Source organism: Myiozetetes cayanensis, unplaced genomic scaffold (assembly GCF_022539395.1).
Source record: "Myiozetetes cayanensis isolate MyiCay16 unplaced genomic scaffold, myiCay2020 scf42, whole genome shotgun sequence".
NCBI classification, from domain to species: domain Eukaryota; kingdom Metazoa; phylum Chordata; class Aves; order Passeriformes; family Tyrannidae; genus Myiozetetes; species Myiozetetes cayanensis.
The window spans coordinates 393592-408413 of NW_026087654.1; the positions used below are offsets into that span (position 1 = coordinate 393592).

A 14822-nucleotide genomic window follows, 5' to 3' on the forward strand; every position below is an offset into this window, starting at 1 on the left:
CAGAAGATTAAAGCTCAGGGTGGTTGGGGCAGGGAGTCATAGCTTGCTGTCAAATAAAAGTGAATGTCACTGTGGGCAGTCCAAGGAATCAGAAGAGAAGGAATTATCTTTACAAATACATACATTGGATATATTAGCACTTACGGTTTATAATTAAAAATATTCAAATAATTTAATTTTTGCATTGTTTCTATTTCAATTTTTTATTCTAAGGTTATGGGAAAAGTTGATAGCATATAGTGAATTTTGGATTGATTTTTTCACTTTGGGAAAACTTTCAGGGGAAAATGTAAGAAAGGTTAAAAAGTGTATTTTGTTATGAAGGGTTGGAAGCTCCATCCTGAGGCTCTCTTTGGAGTTCTGTGTTGCATGAAGCAAAGCCTTAAATAAAGCACAGTTCTCTGCAATGTTCATTTGCACAACATCCTACTTGTTGGAGGCCAACCAGTGAAATGCAGTGTGGTCTTGTTTTTCTCTGTACTTGAAATATTTTTTAAATGCCATATTGTACTGTAATTTGTGTTGTCGTTTGTGATGTTCCTATTTTAAATGTATTTGAATAATTGCACATGCAGTTTGTGCATCATTTAAATCAACCATCTGTAATGATTCCTCAAAACATCTTTCACTTCCAAGAGCGCAGGCAAAATGGTTCTATAAGCACCTGTATTGGTTCACTTCATACGCTTACATTCTTTGATTGCCTTTCAATGTAGTTTTTCTCACCTTCTGATACAAATAATGCCGATCACTCCATTGCTAGACTTCCTCTCTTCTATTACATACATGACTAGTTGAATAAGATATAAGGTCTAGGAACTGCTTGGGCAGTTCTTACAGTGGAGTGCATCAGCAGGGATGTGTCTTGAGCCTGGTACTGTCACATCTGCATAAATGGTGAACAGAAGGTAGGCAGTGAGGTGAGAAACTCTGATACTAAACTCACTGAATAGTCAGGATGGGGGGGATCAAGTGTGAGTAATCATAGAATGCCCATAGAAGTCTAAATAATTAGCAATAAAGTAGCAGATAAAGGTCAACGTCCATAAGTGTGAAGTTACATGTGAAGAAAAATAATAAAAGTTTCCCATCAAAATAACAGGCTTTGTACTTATTCCTGCCTCTCTGCCCCAGAATGAGATCTGTAGAGAGTTACCTTTCCATTAGAAGGGCAGATGGATGATCAGTTGTGGTAAAAAAAGTAAATTGCATGTTAGGAGATGTTGAAAAAGGAGAGAACAAAGCAGAGAGCTCTGTCTGTGAAGATCCACCATGCAGTTCATTTCCCCTCATCTCACAGGACATAGAGAAACTGGGAAGGTTCCAGAGAAAGGTCTATTAGAGTTTTCAGGACAAGGAGTGAAGAAGATAAAACTTTTCAGCCTGTGTGAGAGGTGATGACCTCTGATAGTAATCTGAAAAATCATTAACAGCTTGAAGAAGGAGATAAAGTTTAATGGTTTATTGCCTCTTCCAGTGTGATGTTAAATGAAGGCAGGAGAACTGGATTGCAAATGGACAAAAGAAGGTGGTTTTTCATGGAGTGGTTAGTGGAAATACTGGAGTTGCTTGTGATACCATGCTGTAGATGCTAAAAGTAGATGTGTTGGAAAAAATTGTAGCTGCTCTCAGGAAAGAAGAGCATCATTGAGAGCTAGTGAGTGGAAAAGGCATCTGAGGAAAAACCCTGATGTGAAAACAGCAGGGAACTGAAAGAGGGCTGCACGTGGCTGCCCCGCTTTTTCTCTTCCTTGAACACTTCCTATGTCACTTGCAGGCAGAATGATGGGTCTTGGGTCTGATACAGCTGTTCTCTTGGAAATATTGTATGTCAGTTTTATGTTAAGCATGCATGTGCTCATACATACCAGAATTCACAGGATTACTGTAATCTCTTTGGGAGCAAAGCTGTGGCCAGGGTATCTTAACATTTTTGAAGAAAAAAGGCGATATGTTGGCAACTGAGCAAAGATTATTACCGCATATTTTAAATAACTACCAAAAAGTGTAGAACAGAGAGGGAGAATTTTCTTTTAAAAAGTGTATTATCTGAAGTACGTGTTGTGATAGATCACTGGAGTCTTGCACTAGAATGTGACTTTGAAAAACTTAACTAATTAGTATCTAAACTATATATAACTAACTTTGTTAGAAAAGCTAATTTGAGACTTATTTTTTTTTTTAAGCTGAAATAATTAACTGAGTGAATGTGTATTTTTACATTATTATTATTATTACAAATGCATTTTGAAAATGAAAAAGAAACTGCTTTTGGTTAGGTATTCACATTTGTTGAAGGTAATAGTCTATTAAAGGTAGTTTTCTGCTTTGCAGAACTTATTTGGTGATGTCAGTCAACATTTTCCAGGGTGAATGCAGATTAGTGGTATTATATTGTCAGCTTGAAGTTGGTATCGGGTAGCATTGCGTGATGGATTAATCACAGTGGGTAGCTCATTATTTGTAAAAGATGATGTGAGTATCTTTCAAGTGAGCTGATGGTTTGTAAAGGTGGCTGTAATGAACTACCAGGTTATAGCTTGCCTGGAGTAATTGAAGCACCTCATCAGATGCCCAGCAAGCGTATTTTTCCTTATCACACAGGTCGTAGGCTTTGCGTTACTTAATAGACACAGGATGAGAATGTTATTATGGCAGAAGGATATATAATATTAAAGGAGATTTCAGATGACTGAATACTGATTGCTAGCATTTAGAGGGCTGGTTTTTATTCTGCAGATTATATGCTTGTGATTGCTGTGGAGTCCTTTGTTAATGCCTCAAAATCAGAACAGTTTTTTTTTTTTACTCTATTCAGTAATGGACATATTGCTGTAGAAATACACTGAAGTAAACTAAAGACTATATTAGCTTTTCTGTTTGTGAATGATATTACCCTGATAATTCCTGTTCCTTTTTTTCTTGTTGAATATATAAAAATGCTGTACTTAATTCTGTGGAGCGATGAACCTCGTCTGTGCTAATGCCAAAATAGCAAACGTAGGTGGTAATGTTTGTAACGTAGTCAAAAGCACGTCCTGAGCACATGCCCACATTATTGAGCTACTATCAGTCTGACTAGCTCATTTGCCAGTACCAGAGAAGTTGAAAAAACTCGGGGTCATAAGCAAGTTGTACAGCTCGTGCTTTTTTAAGTGCCGTTAGGTCTTTGCTGCTGTTGGTGTCAGAGCTAGTTAGGTTGACACTGGGCTATCGTGAATGCCATCACGTGTTTCAGACCTTTGGTCACACTGTAGGTGTGCCAAGAGGTGGTGTCCGTATCATCCGTCTTCTGACTCTATTCCTGGAAAAACCAGCCTTGGGTGGGAGTCTGAGGGCACTGAGATTTTTCTGAGTTGGGTTTACACAGTTGGGTTGTAGCCAGGTGGTTGAACTAGGGAAGGGTCGCTCATGAGGAGCAGGCACTTCACTTTGCTTTCCACTGCTGCAAGGTGAGCTCTTAGCCTGTGTATTACTGACAGCAGCCTTGCAGATGCCCAAATACCTGGTCTTTCAGGCTTCCTCAGTCACCATCTCTTCCTCTAAGACTTCCATTATATCTGCCTTCTAGTAAGTGGGGGACAGTGATGACTTCGCAGTTTGAGGTGAGAGAGGTGATGCGGATTCAAAGTAACTTCACCTGCTGCTACCAGTCCCTTCAGGCAAACTCTTCTGTTGCAAATATTTTCTTTAATAGCAAGTAAGAACTGAAACCAACTCTGTGTTTGCATTTTGAAAGTATTTTTGTGTTTTTTTTGTTCTGCTGCATAGCCTTTTGTGTTACATATATGTGACTATATTTTTTTCATTTCAGATATGTTTTGGTACCTTTCTGTAAAAATTCTATCTTTAATTCTTTTTAATCATAAGAATAATTTTAAATTTTGGAGGCAGAAAATAACTGCTGTGGAAAAAAAACCCTAAGTAGTTTGGTGTATGTAGCACCTCTAGTCTATAAGGCTTTTAATTATTTCAAGTTTGTGAAAAGATGCTTTAAAAAGAAATAAACAGTGAAATTTACACACTATATGCACACCCTTGCCTCCAGTTGACTGTGGAGGCTTTTAATAATGTCTTATTAGAGGAGATTTTACTTCCTGTAGTGTTTGTTCTCTCTACAGTGCTATAGCTTTACTTTTCTACTTAACTGTTTTAACACAGAGGAGTTGGTTGGAATGTCACTTCTAATTTTAACTGTCAGTTTAGTTCTTTACGTGATATACCATACCTAGCAGTAGATTTTCCCCCTCCCTACCTCCAGCAACAAATCTCCTATTGTAAAACTAGTTCACAATGACACACTTCTTCCCCCCTCCCACAACGGTACATGGAGTCAGATTTGCAGGAATGCAAAAATAGCTGAAACGTGCTGTTCTCTTCGACATTTCAAAAGTTTCCCAGTGCTTTCATTTTTTTAAACTTTCTTTCTTCCTTTCTTTTTTTCTTTTCTTTTCTTTTCTCCCCAGTCCAAAGAAACATTACAGGCCTGGAGTCTGCAATAAGATAGTTACAAATTCCAGTTTGTGCATCTGGAGCTACATACATGAAGGATGGATGTCAGTTCAGTACAGTTATGTAGGTGTGAATATGCAGTTAGCAGACGCCTGTTCATACATGTGATTGTCTCTTCAGCTTTAGGCACGGACTCCACAGAAATAGGGGTGTCTTCAGTGCTCTGAAATTCATAGTTACAGCAGACAGTCATGGACTTATTAATGTTTTACACCACCATACTGACAGCAAAGCTTGGCCAGTCATTTGGGAAAGTGAATTGAAAAGGTTTCTGCTAATTCTAGATTTGGGGACTCTTCTTGAGCAGTTTCACTGCGATATTTAATTCAGATCTATGAATCGTTGAATTGCCTCCTGAAATCAGCGTTTTGAAATAATTGCCTGGTCCTGGTGCAGTGCCTGTAGACTTTGTCAGTATTTAGAGGAAGATGTAATAGTTCAAGGTCTAGTTGTTGTTTGACATTTGGATTGATGCAGTTAAAACAATTATCCAAGAGTACCAATGGCAGGAAGAAAAAAATCCCAATATATTAGACCTTCACACAGTATTACAGATCTGACTTTGATCCTGTTTTCCATGCACAAAGACCATATCATTTGAATTTACCCTTTTATTAAAATAAAACCTAGAAAAAAATAAAATAAGAGCTAGTCCAGATGAGCTCATGTTTTGCACTGAAATGAGAGAAATTTTTGATCTCTTCAGGTATTGAAAAACAAAGCTGATCCTTTATCAGATATGCATAATGGTTTCCTTGATTACAGTTTTGTCATTTCATTTGTAAGTAAATTTCTTGTTAGCTTTTTGTGTGACAGAGCATAGCATAGCTCATCTAAATGATGAAAAGTCTGCCATAATAGTAATCCTGAAGGTATTTTTCTTCAGGTTTATGTCAGGATGTAGGAAATGTTTTACAGCAACATGTGCTTCATTTTCTGGCAGCCCTATGCTCTTTCATCCCTTTTTCTTGCTTCCCTTCTTGTTCCCTCTCACATACAGAAAAAGGAAGTGCACGTTCTCTGATCACTGCTCTTCTTTGTGTATCTTGGAAAACCACTCAGATTCATTTGAAGTGGCAACATTGCTTCATTCCAGCTTCCACTGGTGCAGAGAGTAGAGTAACTTATCTATAAAAAGAGACTCTTGTGCTACAGCATCTGCTGTCTTAAAACGCAGAGAGCTTGAAATCTCACTGTCTCTCATGTTTGTAGATGGTGTTGCATATCAACTGCATTGTGAGACAAACTGCGCTGACACAAATTCTTGTTCGTTATTTGAAAGCTGGTTTTGCCAACCCTTTGCCAATTTGCTTGGGTTATGCCTATCATATGCAGATCAAAATATGAACTCTTTTAAGTCTTGGTAGCTGTAGCAAACTATATGGAAGCTGTGCTTCTCCGTTCCTGGCCTTTCTGAACAGCTGACTTGCCTGAAAGCCACACCAAGAGGGAGTTGCATTTCTTTATACAGTCACAGGCTTTCACTTAACAGGGATGTATGTTTTAGAGGAAATGTTAAGTCTGGGGACTTCTCATGTTTGTGTTTCATCTGTGGAGCATTAATATCATCAGAAGAACCATTTTAAACAGGGATGGAAGGTGGAAAAGGTGTTAAGAATCATTTCAATTTTTTTTTTTTTTGAGAGAGCGGGTAGAAGGTGTTTTTGTATTCACAGATGAGTGTTAAATGGTCTCAAACCTGTTACCTTCAGGCTGCATTATCCACTTGAAAAAGTGGGGTTTATCTGGGAGATTATATCAGCGCTTCAAAATCTGAAGAATTAAAATAGTTACCAGCATCGTTGCTGATAGTGGAAAACTCTTTCTAATTAGTCTCCTGTTTGGGTTTTGGGACTATTGTTGCTGATTTTCTCAAACTGACTTAAGCTGTTGCTCATAAAGACTTGTGTTTTGCTTTCCTTGGTAGAACCTCAAAGAATGTCTGACTTGAGAGCACCTGAGAGTCGCCTGAGTTACCATGTGTGCTTGACTTGCTGGATTCTATAAATTAAAAAGTTCCCAAAGTAGCACTTGTATTTCTCCCAAAATTCACTGCATTGTTTCACTACTTTCTCCTTGTCTCTCTTTAAAAAAAAAAAAAAAATTAGTTAGATTTTTTTTTTCAATCTATGTAGCAATACTCTCATTTTAGACCAGGGCAACCTGAATAATATTTCAAAGAAATCAATTTACAAGTGGTTTCTAGAAAAGTCTGCTTGCTTTTTCTTAGTCTATTACGGCTTCTCTCTTGAATTCTGGCACATTTCAATATAAGATAATGTGCTTCTTTTTCACGCTCCTCTGTTTTATTTTAACCTCTTGTTGCCTTTGGATGTTGTTTTATATTTTGATAACCGGGTTTGGAGTATTCATTTAGTAAGTGGTAAAAGGTGAGAGGGATTAAATACAGACATTCTCCAGGCAATCACTGTTAGACGTTCAAGTGTTACATGTTATATTAGTAGTCAGTCTTACAGTCTTACTGTATTAAATTTTCACTAATTTGCTCATGAAAGAAACTGATATTACTAGGTAAGTTAAGGGTCCTTTTGTGAGAAAATGCAGGGGCAATGCATCCACTTGAAAAGAACATGAAATTCTTGGCAAAAAGTTCGAGTCTGCTTCTGGCAGGCCAAATAACACAATGTAAATGCAGAGAAAGGGATAGACAAGAAAGGGATAGACAAGGCAGGTGAACTGGTTTATGAAATCATTCTTTAAGTGTCAGGTGTGTGAAACTAAAGTTCAGGCTTTTGGTAAAATAGGTCTATGATATGAAAAGTTTTTCATCTTTAGGATCACTTGGAATAAAGTAGCACCTGAGGAAGGAATGTTAAAATTAAGATTTTACATTACTTCCATGAGTTCTGCAGGGATTAGAGAATGAGCTCTGTGATGTTCATGTTGAAAACCTGGAATGAAGGGAATGAATGGGTACATGTTCTAAAGGATTATTTGTAACCAGATGTTAGGGATAAAAAATGGATAATAAAAGTTTTAAGGGGAAAAAAGATTAATTCTGAGGGAGTGATTGATAGCTTCACTCTTCTGAAAAATGAGTCACACGTACTAAACTAGGAGAGCCTGCATCTCCTCTGCAAAGCACTCACAAAAAATGATAGTGGTAATTTGTATCCTATTGCACTCTGCAATGGGTCCATATCACTTAATGTCATTTGAATTGCATAGCCAGAGACCATATTCGAAATTTCAAGAGAAGATAAAAAAATCCTTTTCAAATAAAAATTGAAGAGAAATGCCTTCTGTAAGATTATATGTTATCTTGTTCACTTGAAAAATATCCTACTCTTTGAATAGAATCTGACATTTGATTCAGCCTTATTAGTAAATATGGAAGTTTGAATGAGTTGGGCTTGCCTGACTTGCTTAGGAGTGAAATGGTATCTAAGCTTTTGAATACTTGAAGTATGAAAAAAAAACAAAAAATACTGAGTTACTTTTTAAACTTTCCTGCATAGTCTTTACTAAAAGTTTATTCCTTTTATAACTCATCTAGCTGAAGTAGTATGGCACAGAACAGTAATTAAAGAATGCCTGTATCCATCTGCCTGGTGACTGTTATTCTTTGTTGTCTCTCTATCTACATGCTGCATCAACTGTGAACAGCCAAACAGAAGGACTTCCCAGTCAGGTTCCAAATCCTAATGTTTTGTCATCTTTGTCTCACAGAGCTCTGATGCCTCTGAAGTGGTAATCCTGGAGCGCTGCTGGGTTGTGGAGTTCAGGAGTAAAGCAGATGTTTCAATAGTTCTCAGTAAGTAAGGCACAGCTCAATGTGTTCAGTGTAAATCTTTTATTTCTGACAACAAAAATTACTATAACTCCCCCCCCCAAACACCCAGGCATTGAAACTTTGCTAAAAACTTAGCTAGAGTATATCCTGTTGTCTGTTTGATGCATACATCTAAATACTGATGGTCTCTGAATTCATGCCCAAAAAGAAAATTCTAAAAGCTATTATTTTTCTAAAATCAAGTGCAAGTCATATGTCATCTTCTTCCTCTGACAATAGATAAAAGTTTGAGGTTCTGTTTTGTCAGGTATTTGGTACAATCTGGAGTTTATGTTTATTCTGATGCATAGCCAATTCATAGAATCATAGAATCCTAGAATAGATTGGGTTGGAAAAGACCTCCAAGATCATCAAGTCCAACCCCTGATCCAACTCTAATTACTATATCATGGCACTAAGGGCCATGTCCAATCTCTTTTTAAAAACTTCCAGGGATGGTGAATCCACCACCTCTCTGGGCAGGCCGTTCCAATGCCTGATCACCCTCTCTGTAAAGAATTTCTTCCTAACATCTAACCTAAACTTCCCCTGGCAGAGCTTGAGCCCATGTCCCCTTGTCCTGTTGTTGGTTGCCTGGGAGAAGAGACCAACCCCCACCTGGCTATAACTTCCCTTCAGGTAGTTGAAGAGAGTGATGAGGTCACCTCTAAGCCTTCTCTTCTCCAGACTAAACAATCCCAGCTCCCTCAGCCTCTCCTCATAGGACTTGTGCTCAAGTCCCTTCACCAGCCTGGTTGCTCTTCTCTGGACCCGCTCCAGCACCTCAATGTCCTTCTTATTCTTCAATGATTATTCATTGTTAAACTCTCCATTAAATGAGAAGTTTCCTGTTTTTCTCACCTTTTATCAAGTCTTCTTTTTAAAAATTGTTTAAAACAGTAATAAAAATAGCTATTTTGTAGAAACCAGAATCGTTGCTTTAGGGGAAAGATTTTCTTTGGAGAAAATGCTGACTTAAAGTTTTCTCTGCAGGAACATCTCAAATAGACATTGTGTTAGAAATTTTTTGATGTGGATTCTTTCAGATACCATGCAGAGTTTTGAAGTCCTTAGATCAATTTGCCATTTGCTGTTAGCTGTGGTGGTATAAGACCAGAGGTAAAAAAGGTTATACTACCTTTGTGGGCTTGATGGCCACCTTTATGTTTAAGAGAAGTTCCTATCATCTATTTTTATAGTCACCAAAATCTTCAGCCCACTTTGAGGGAAACATTGCATTAATTATCCTCATTTTTGACCTCACCCGATTGTGATTCCTAGTGGTTGGTCACATTTGAGAAGGCAGGACTTAAAAATGTATTCATTGTGGATTTTATCGTTTTCTGGGTAATATTTCAGGGAGTAGCTCAAATCCTGCATCTTCTGTAGGGAATGAAATTGTACGTTTTGTGCCTGCTGTTGAGGCACTGCATCAAAAAGGACTGCTTTTTGGATCTGGAAGCATTACTTTGCCTGACTCTAAGAGCCAAATGTTTACCGTTGACTCTCAAATGGAGACTTTTCTAATTGTGCCCTCAATGGGTCCAATTCATTCATAGAATGATCAACTTTATGAGTATAAATACAGTCGTCTCAGTTCCCTTGTGGCATTATTTTTACAGTGCTTGGATGTAATGCTACTGAACTGAACCCAGAATACAGCTGTAATTGCTGACAGGGTTTTTTCAATTAGCTTTGAAGCCTGCAAACAGGACAGTTTCTGTGGCAGCGAGACTGGCAGATTTTAAGCCCGAAAGCTGTGCAAGTAGACAACAATGAATACTGAGTAAGCACTTCAGGCTGCCTGTGGTGAAAAAAGAGACTGTGAATATGTGTGCAGGAAGAAATATGCTTGCATAGTTAGGAACAGAACTTGCTAGCTGAGACACAGACTTTCCAAAACACGGTTTTTGAAGGTCAGTAGTGTGTCAGTAGTCACCAGAGGTAAGGGTAGCATTCTAACCAGCCTCTAAAAACATATTAAAGAAGGAAAAACAGTACAGAAAACTTCAGGTAAGCAGAGCCAACAATAATGAATGCCTGGGGCATGACCAAACAGAAGATAGAGGAAGAGACAGACAGGTAGAGGAGAAATGTATTTCAAACTTGGCAATTTTCCCTTGGTGGAGAACAAGGACAACAATCTGGCTGATGATTTGTTGGATGGGAAAAGAAAGCCAGACTATTAGGAGGTATTAGGACAAAACTGAAGACAAATGAAGATGATATACTATGTACTGAATGAAGATAAAATACCAAAAGAAGTGAAATAATAAACCATGTACTGTAGGATAGAAAAAAATTCAGAAGACAAAATGGGGGAGAAAATCAAAACTCAGGAACTGTGAAGAGATCTTTTTCAGTGGGGGCTTTGACCATGAAAAGCTAGCTGCATTGTCAGAAGAATAGATTCATGGGCTATTGGGAGCCAAAATCAGCTATGGAATGTGTATCTGGGACTTCAAAGGATTCAGGTGGAAGCAGAATAGGAGGACATACCCACTCACAGTGTCAAACTCCTTGAGGAACTGATGAAGGAGAGCTGTGCCAGAGCACAGCAGAAGCTCCAAGAAAAGGGACAGAGTTGATCTGTGAGATTACCTTGTGGTGTGGCTGGGAAGGGATACTTTCTTCATTTTGCAGGCTGCACGACGAAGAAAATCAGCTGAGGGTTCAATTTGGAAGCATGAAGGTGGGTTGGAGCAATTGCCCAATTTGCCCAATTTACCCCATTGTCTCTGTTTCTCTGAGTGGTGGGCTGAATCTTAGGCATTGTAAAAGTGAGAAATGGAGACTGACTGGGATATCTAGGAAAAGAGAAAGTAGTAATAAAGGGCAGTGGAGTAAACAGGGAGGCAAAAATAAGGGCATCTTCATGGAACATCTAGTGGTAACTGTGGAGCTGATGATCACCTCAGGGCTCTGTGGGCTCTGAAACATAAGGGGAAGGTCAGAGCAGATAATCCTGTCATTGCTTCAAGTGTAGTGCTCCCAAAAAAGCAGCCTAGCTCAGAAGGTTTCCAAGTGGACCTTGGAAGGAAACAGAAGGATTTGTTAGGTGAACTTTCAGTCCATATGTGGCTGATGGCTAAAATGCCCTTGTAATGTGAACTGGTCACCATTAGCAGGACAGGTCAGACACTGATGTGAGGTGGATCTGATTGAATGAGATAGTTCACATGGATGTGATTCACTCCTGAAATCAGGAGGTGGGGAAAGGTGCTCCAGGCACCCCAGCAAAGGTTCTCCTGGAGAGATCCCAGTGGAGCAGGTACTTCCCTGCCATGCTGCAGCCAGGGGTAAAGTGTGAAGAGGAAGGAAGAGCTGAGAGAAGCTCTGACCATATCCCCCCAACCTTCAAACCTCCATACTGCTTGGGGTGCTGGAAGGGCAGAGGAGTTGGGGGTGAAGTTGGACCTGGGTAAAAGTAGGAGTGGAGGAGTGAAAAAGCATTTGTTTCTCCCTATTCAGGACTCTTTTAATTTGCAATAAATTATTTTTCCCAGAAGATGAGTCTGGTTTGCCTGTGATGCATATGGGTAAGTGATCTCCCACTCTTTATCTCAACCCATGAGCTACCTCTTCTTTTCTCCCCCAGCCCTGTTGAGGAGGGGGGAGTGAGTGAGCACTGGGGCAGGTGGCTGGAGCTGGCCAAGGCCAACACACTCCAGTTATTTTGCATCAGGCATCTAAGTATGTTTTTCCCACTTCGAGAGGAGTCAGTGTTTGAGCAGAAGAGCAAAGAGCAAATAAAATAGGCAAGCAGGAACAGAATGTTGGTAGTTTTTTGGTCACTGTTATGTTTCCCTGGAATAGGGAATAGGAGCTGCATGGCTGGATGTTTGAGCTGCTCCCAGGAGCAGTCTGAGGTTGACCACTGTGTTGTGTAAGAGCCTCACGTGGCTGAGACTCTCTTGCCTCCGTGTGGCGTTGGACAACACAAAATTGGGAATGTACCCAAGACACACGGGCACAGTGAAACAAAAGCAGAGGTGAGATACAGCATGCAAGGGCTGCCTTCTCTTGATCTGTAATTCTCTTCTATCTTTCAGGAAAAGAGATTCCTGAAAGATTGCATTAATTGCATTACTGTGTGTGGTCCCATCATGAGAGCTAGGGAGGTAAGAGCTGTAACATCCAGGGAGGGCTAGTGAGAAATGAGGGGAGGGAGGGAAGGAACAGAGGAGGAAGACAGAGCTTTTGATACAAGGTCACAGTCATCTAAAACACATTGCAGTAAATCAGGGCGGGGGCAAAAAAAAGGCCTGTATGTGGGGATATCCTTTAGACAGCAAGCATTCTCTTTTGCTATTTGTGGTATGCAAGCCACTTAACCTGGAGCTTTTTCTCTCAACAGTAGTGGCTTGGAAAGGCAGGTCAGTATCACTCCCTGTTTTAGGGATGGAATAACCGAGGCATATGCTAAGGTTACCCTTGCTGATGTATGCAGAGAATCAAGATCTCTGAATCCTGCCTTTTTTAAGACAAACCGATGGTCCAGCCAGAGATATGATCTGCTTATTTCAGCAAAAGCAGTCCCCTGCTTTGCAAAGGCCACACTTGGTATTTTTGGTGAATGCTACGGTGTTTCTGTTCAGGGATCCCGAGATACCATTGTGGTATTCAAATATTTGTGTGGTTTTCCAGCATAGGTGAGGCATTCAGTGAAAGGGGAGAAGCAATGTGGTATGTGTGAAAGCTGACAGGTATTAGAAGAAACTACTGCAGTATTCAACCTGAGGTACCATGCTATATATTAATTTCAAATATTCAGACTCTTGGTGAGGTTCTGTGGGGACTTAAATGGAGATTATAATGGCATCTTATGTAAGTTCATTCCAGCATTGCAAAATTAAAAAAAAAAAATCACTGAAGATAAAAATTTTAATTAAATTCTTTATCTTTGATTGAAAGTTTAACTTCCAAAGGAAGATTAACATAGCATCATGAGTAACCATGGGATGATTTCATCACTACTAATTTGAACATGAAATGCATCAGCATATAGAATTCAGACAGCTTTGTGAATTAAAAGCCTCTGATGTCTATATTAGAAATATCCTGCGGATATAATTTACGTATCAAAGCTTCCATTCTACTTTTGTTACAGCATATGGTGGTTAGCTCTGATGGTGCTTTATATTTTAGAGTGCCAGTGACTCACTGATATTCTTAACCATTTTCCTCTGCTGAGCTTGCAAGTGAGAATTACTTTTTTGCTGGTGTGTGTGAAAAGAGACAGACAACCTTTAACCTTTTTGAACTCTCTTACTTTATATATTGGCATAAGAGGAAAAGTAGTGATCTTATAGAAAAGTTCAGGCTGTCTTCCTGGACATTGGGCTTTGTATTTTTTTTTTTTTTTAGTTTGAATTATCCCAGGAACTTATTTTTTTGCTCTGTTCAACATGATATTATGCTTATAACTCTCATGAAGGAAAATAAAGCAAGCCAGGGAGCATCAATCTTCCTGTCACTTTTGCATGTTTAGTAAAATAAACCAATAAAAACTTGTTATGAAAAAAATGAAAATTAATAAGTGTTTTCCCCGTACCCTTGGAAATGTGTTTGTTTTGGTTTAATATGTTTTTATTTTGAAAGCCTTTCCATTAAATTGCAATCTTTTGAAAGATAAGAGTCAGCTCCAATAACTCCCTAAACTTTTTATGGTGACTCCATTATTTCTGAACTCACAGAAACCTCAGTTTCTGTGTAAGATATTGTGATTAAATTTACAATCAAGTACACTTTAAAAATTAAGAGGTACATCGTTGAGATATTTTTAACAAGAAATTTGTTTTCATTTTTAAAACAACTGTAATGTCAAAGTACTTGGAGCAAAAGGGGCAATTGATATGGTTAAACTGGAAAACTTGGGAAATTTAAATTTTATTATGAAATAATGGGAAGAAGGAAAAGTTATCTGAGGATGATGGAACTAGCACTAAAATACATTTTTGATTTTAGACAGTTGGGTTAGAGTAGAAAAGGCTTTCCAGTGCCACTGGAGATGTAAGCTTCTCTTTGTGCTATTCCCTTATTTGACAGCAGTCCTGTTTGAGCAGGGGCATTGAGTTCTTCATTTGAGCTGCTGAAGTCCTGTCCATAACTTTCCATGCTGACTTCTGTGGGAGAAAGTCTTGTTGAGATCACAATTCAGTAAAAGCGTTGTTTGTGAACAGAGAGTCCTGATCAGAAATGGTTCTGTGAACAGGCATGTTTGCTTTTCACTGTCTGCTTCTTCAGGTCTTGCCTCCAGCTGAGTCTCTGATAATGAAATAAGGAGGAGCAGCAAGGTGGACAAGCTGCTGGAAGGGCTGCTAAGCACCTGCTTGCAAGGTGTCCCCACTTAAGAAGGTGCCTGAAGCAGTAAAGCCACTGGACCACAGTAGCTTTCCATAATATCTTTGTTAAGCAGCACTCCTGCCCAGCTAAGCAGAGCTTCAGTTCAAGAAGAAAAAGAGATAAATATAGAACGATATATAATTTTCCTTTGAATTTAGGACTAGTAAGTTCA

General features: G+C 38.9%; 1 protein-coding gene across 6 annotated transcripts in view; it reads left to right on the plus strand.

The window, feature by feature from the left end:
* Positions 1-14822, plus strand: part of INPP4B (inositol polyphosphate-4-phosphatase type II B) — a 312544-nt gene that overhangs the window by 95980 nt on the left and 201742 nt on the right. For all 6 annotated transcript variants that reach the window (XM_050330616.1, XM_050330613.1, XM_050330615.1 and 3 more), the window contains one exon: positions 8203-8287. In XM_050330616.1, the coding sequence (XP_050186573.1) occupies positions 8203-8287 (85 nt within the window). The remainder of the gene's footprint in view (positions 1-8202; positions 8288-14822) is intronic.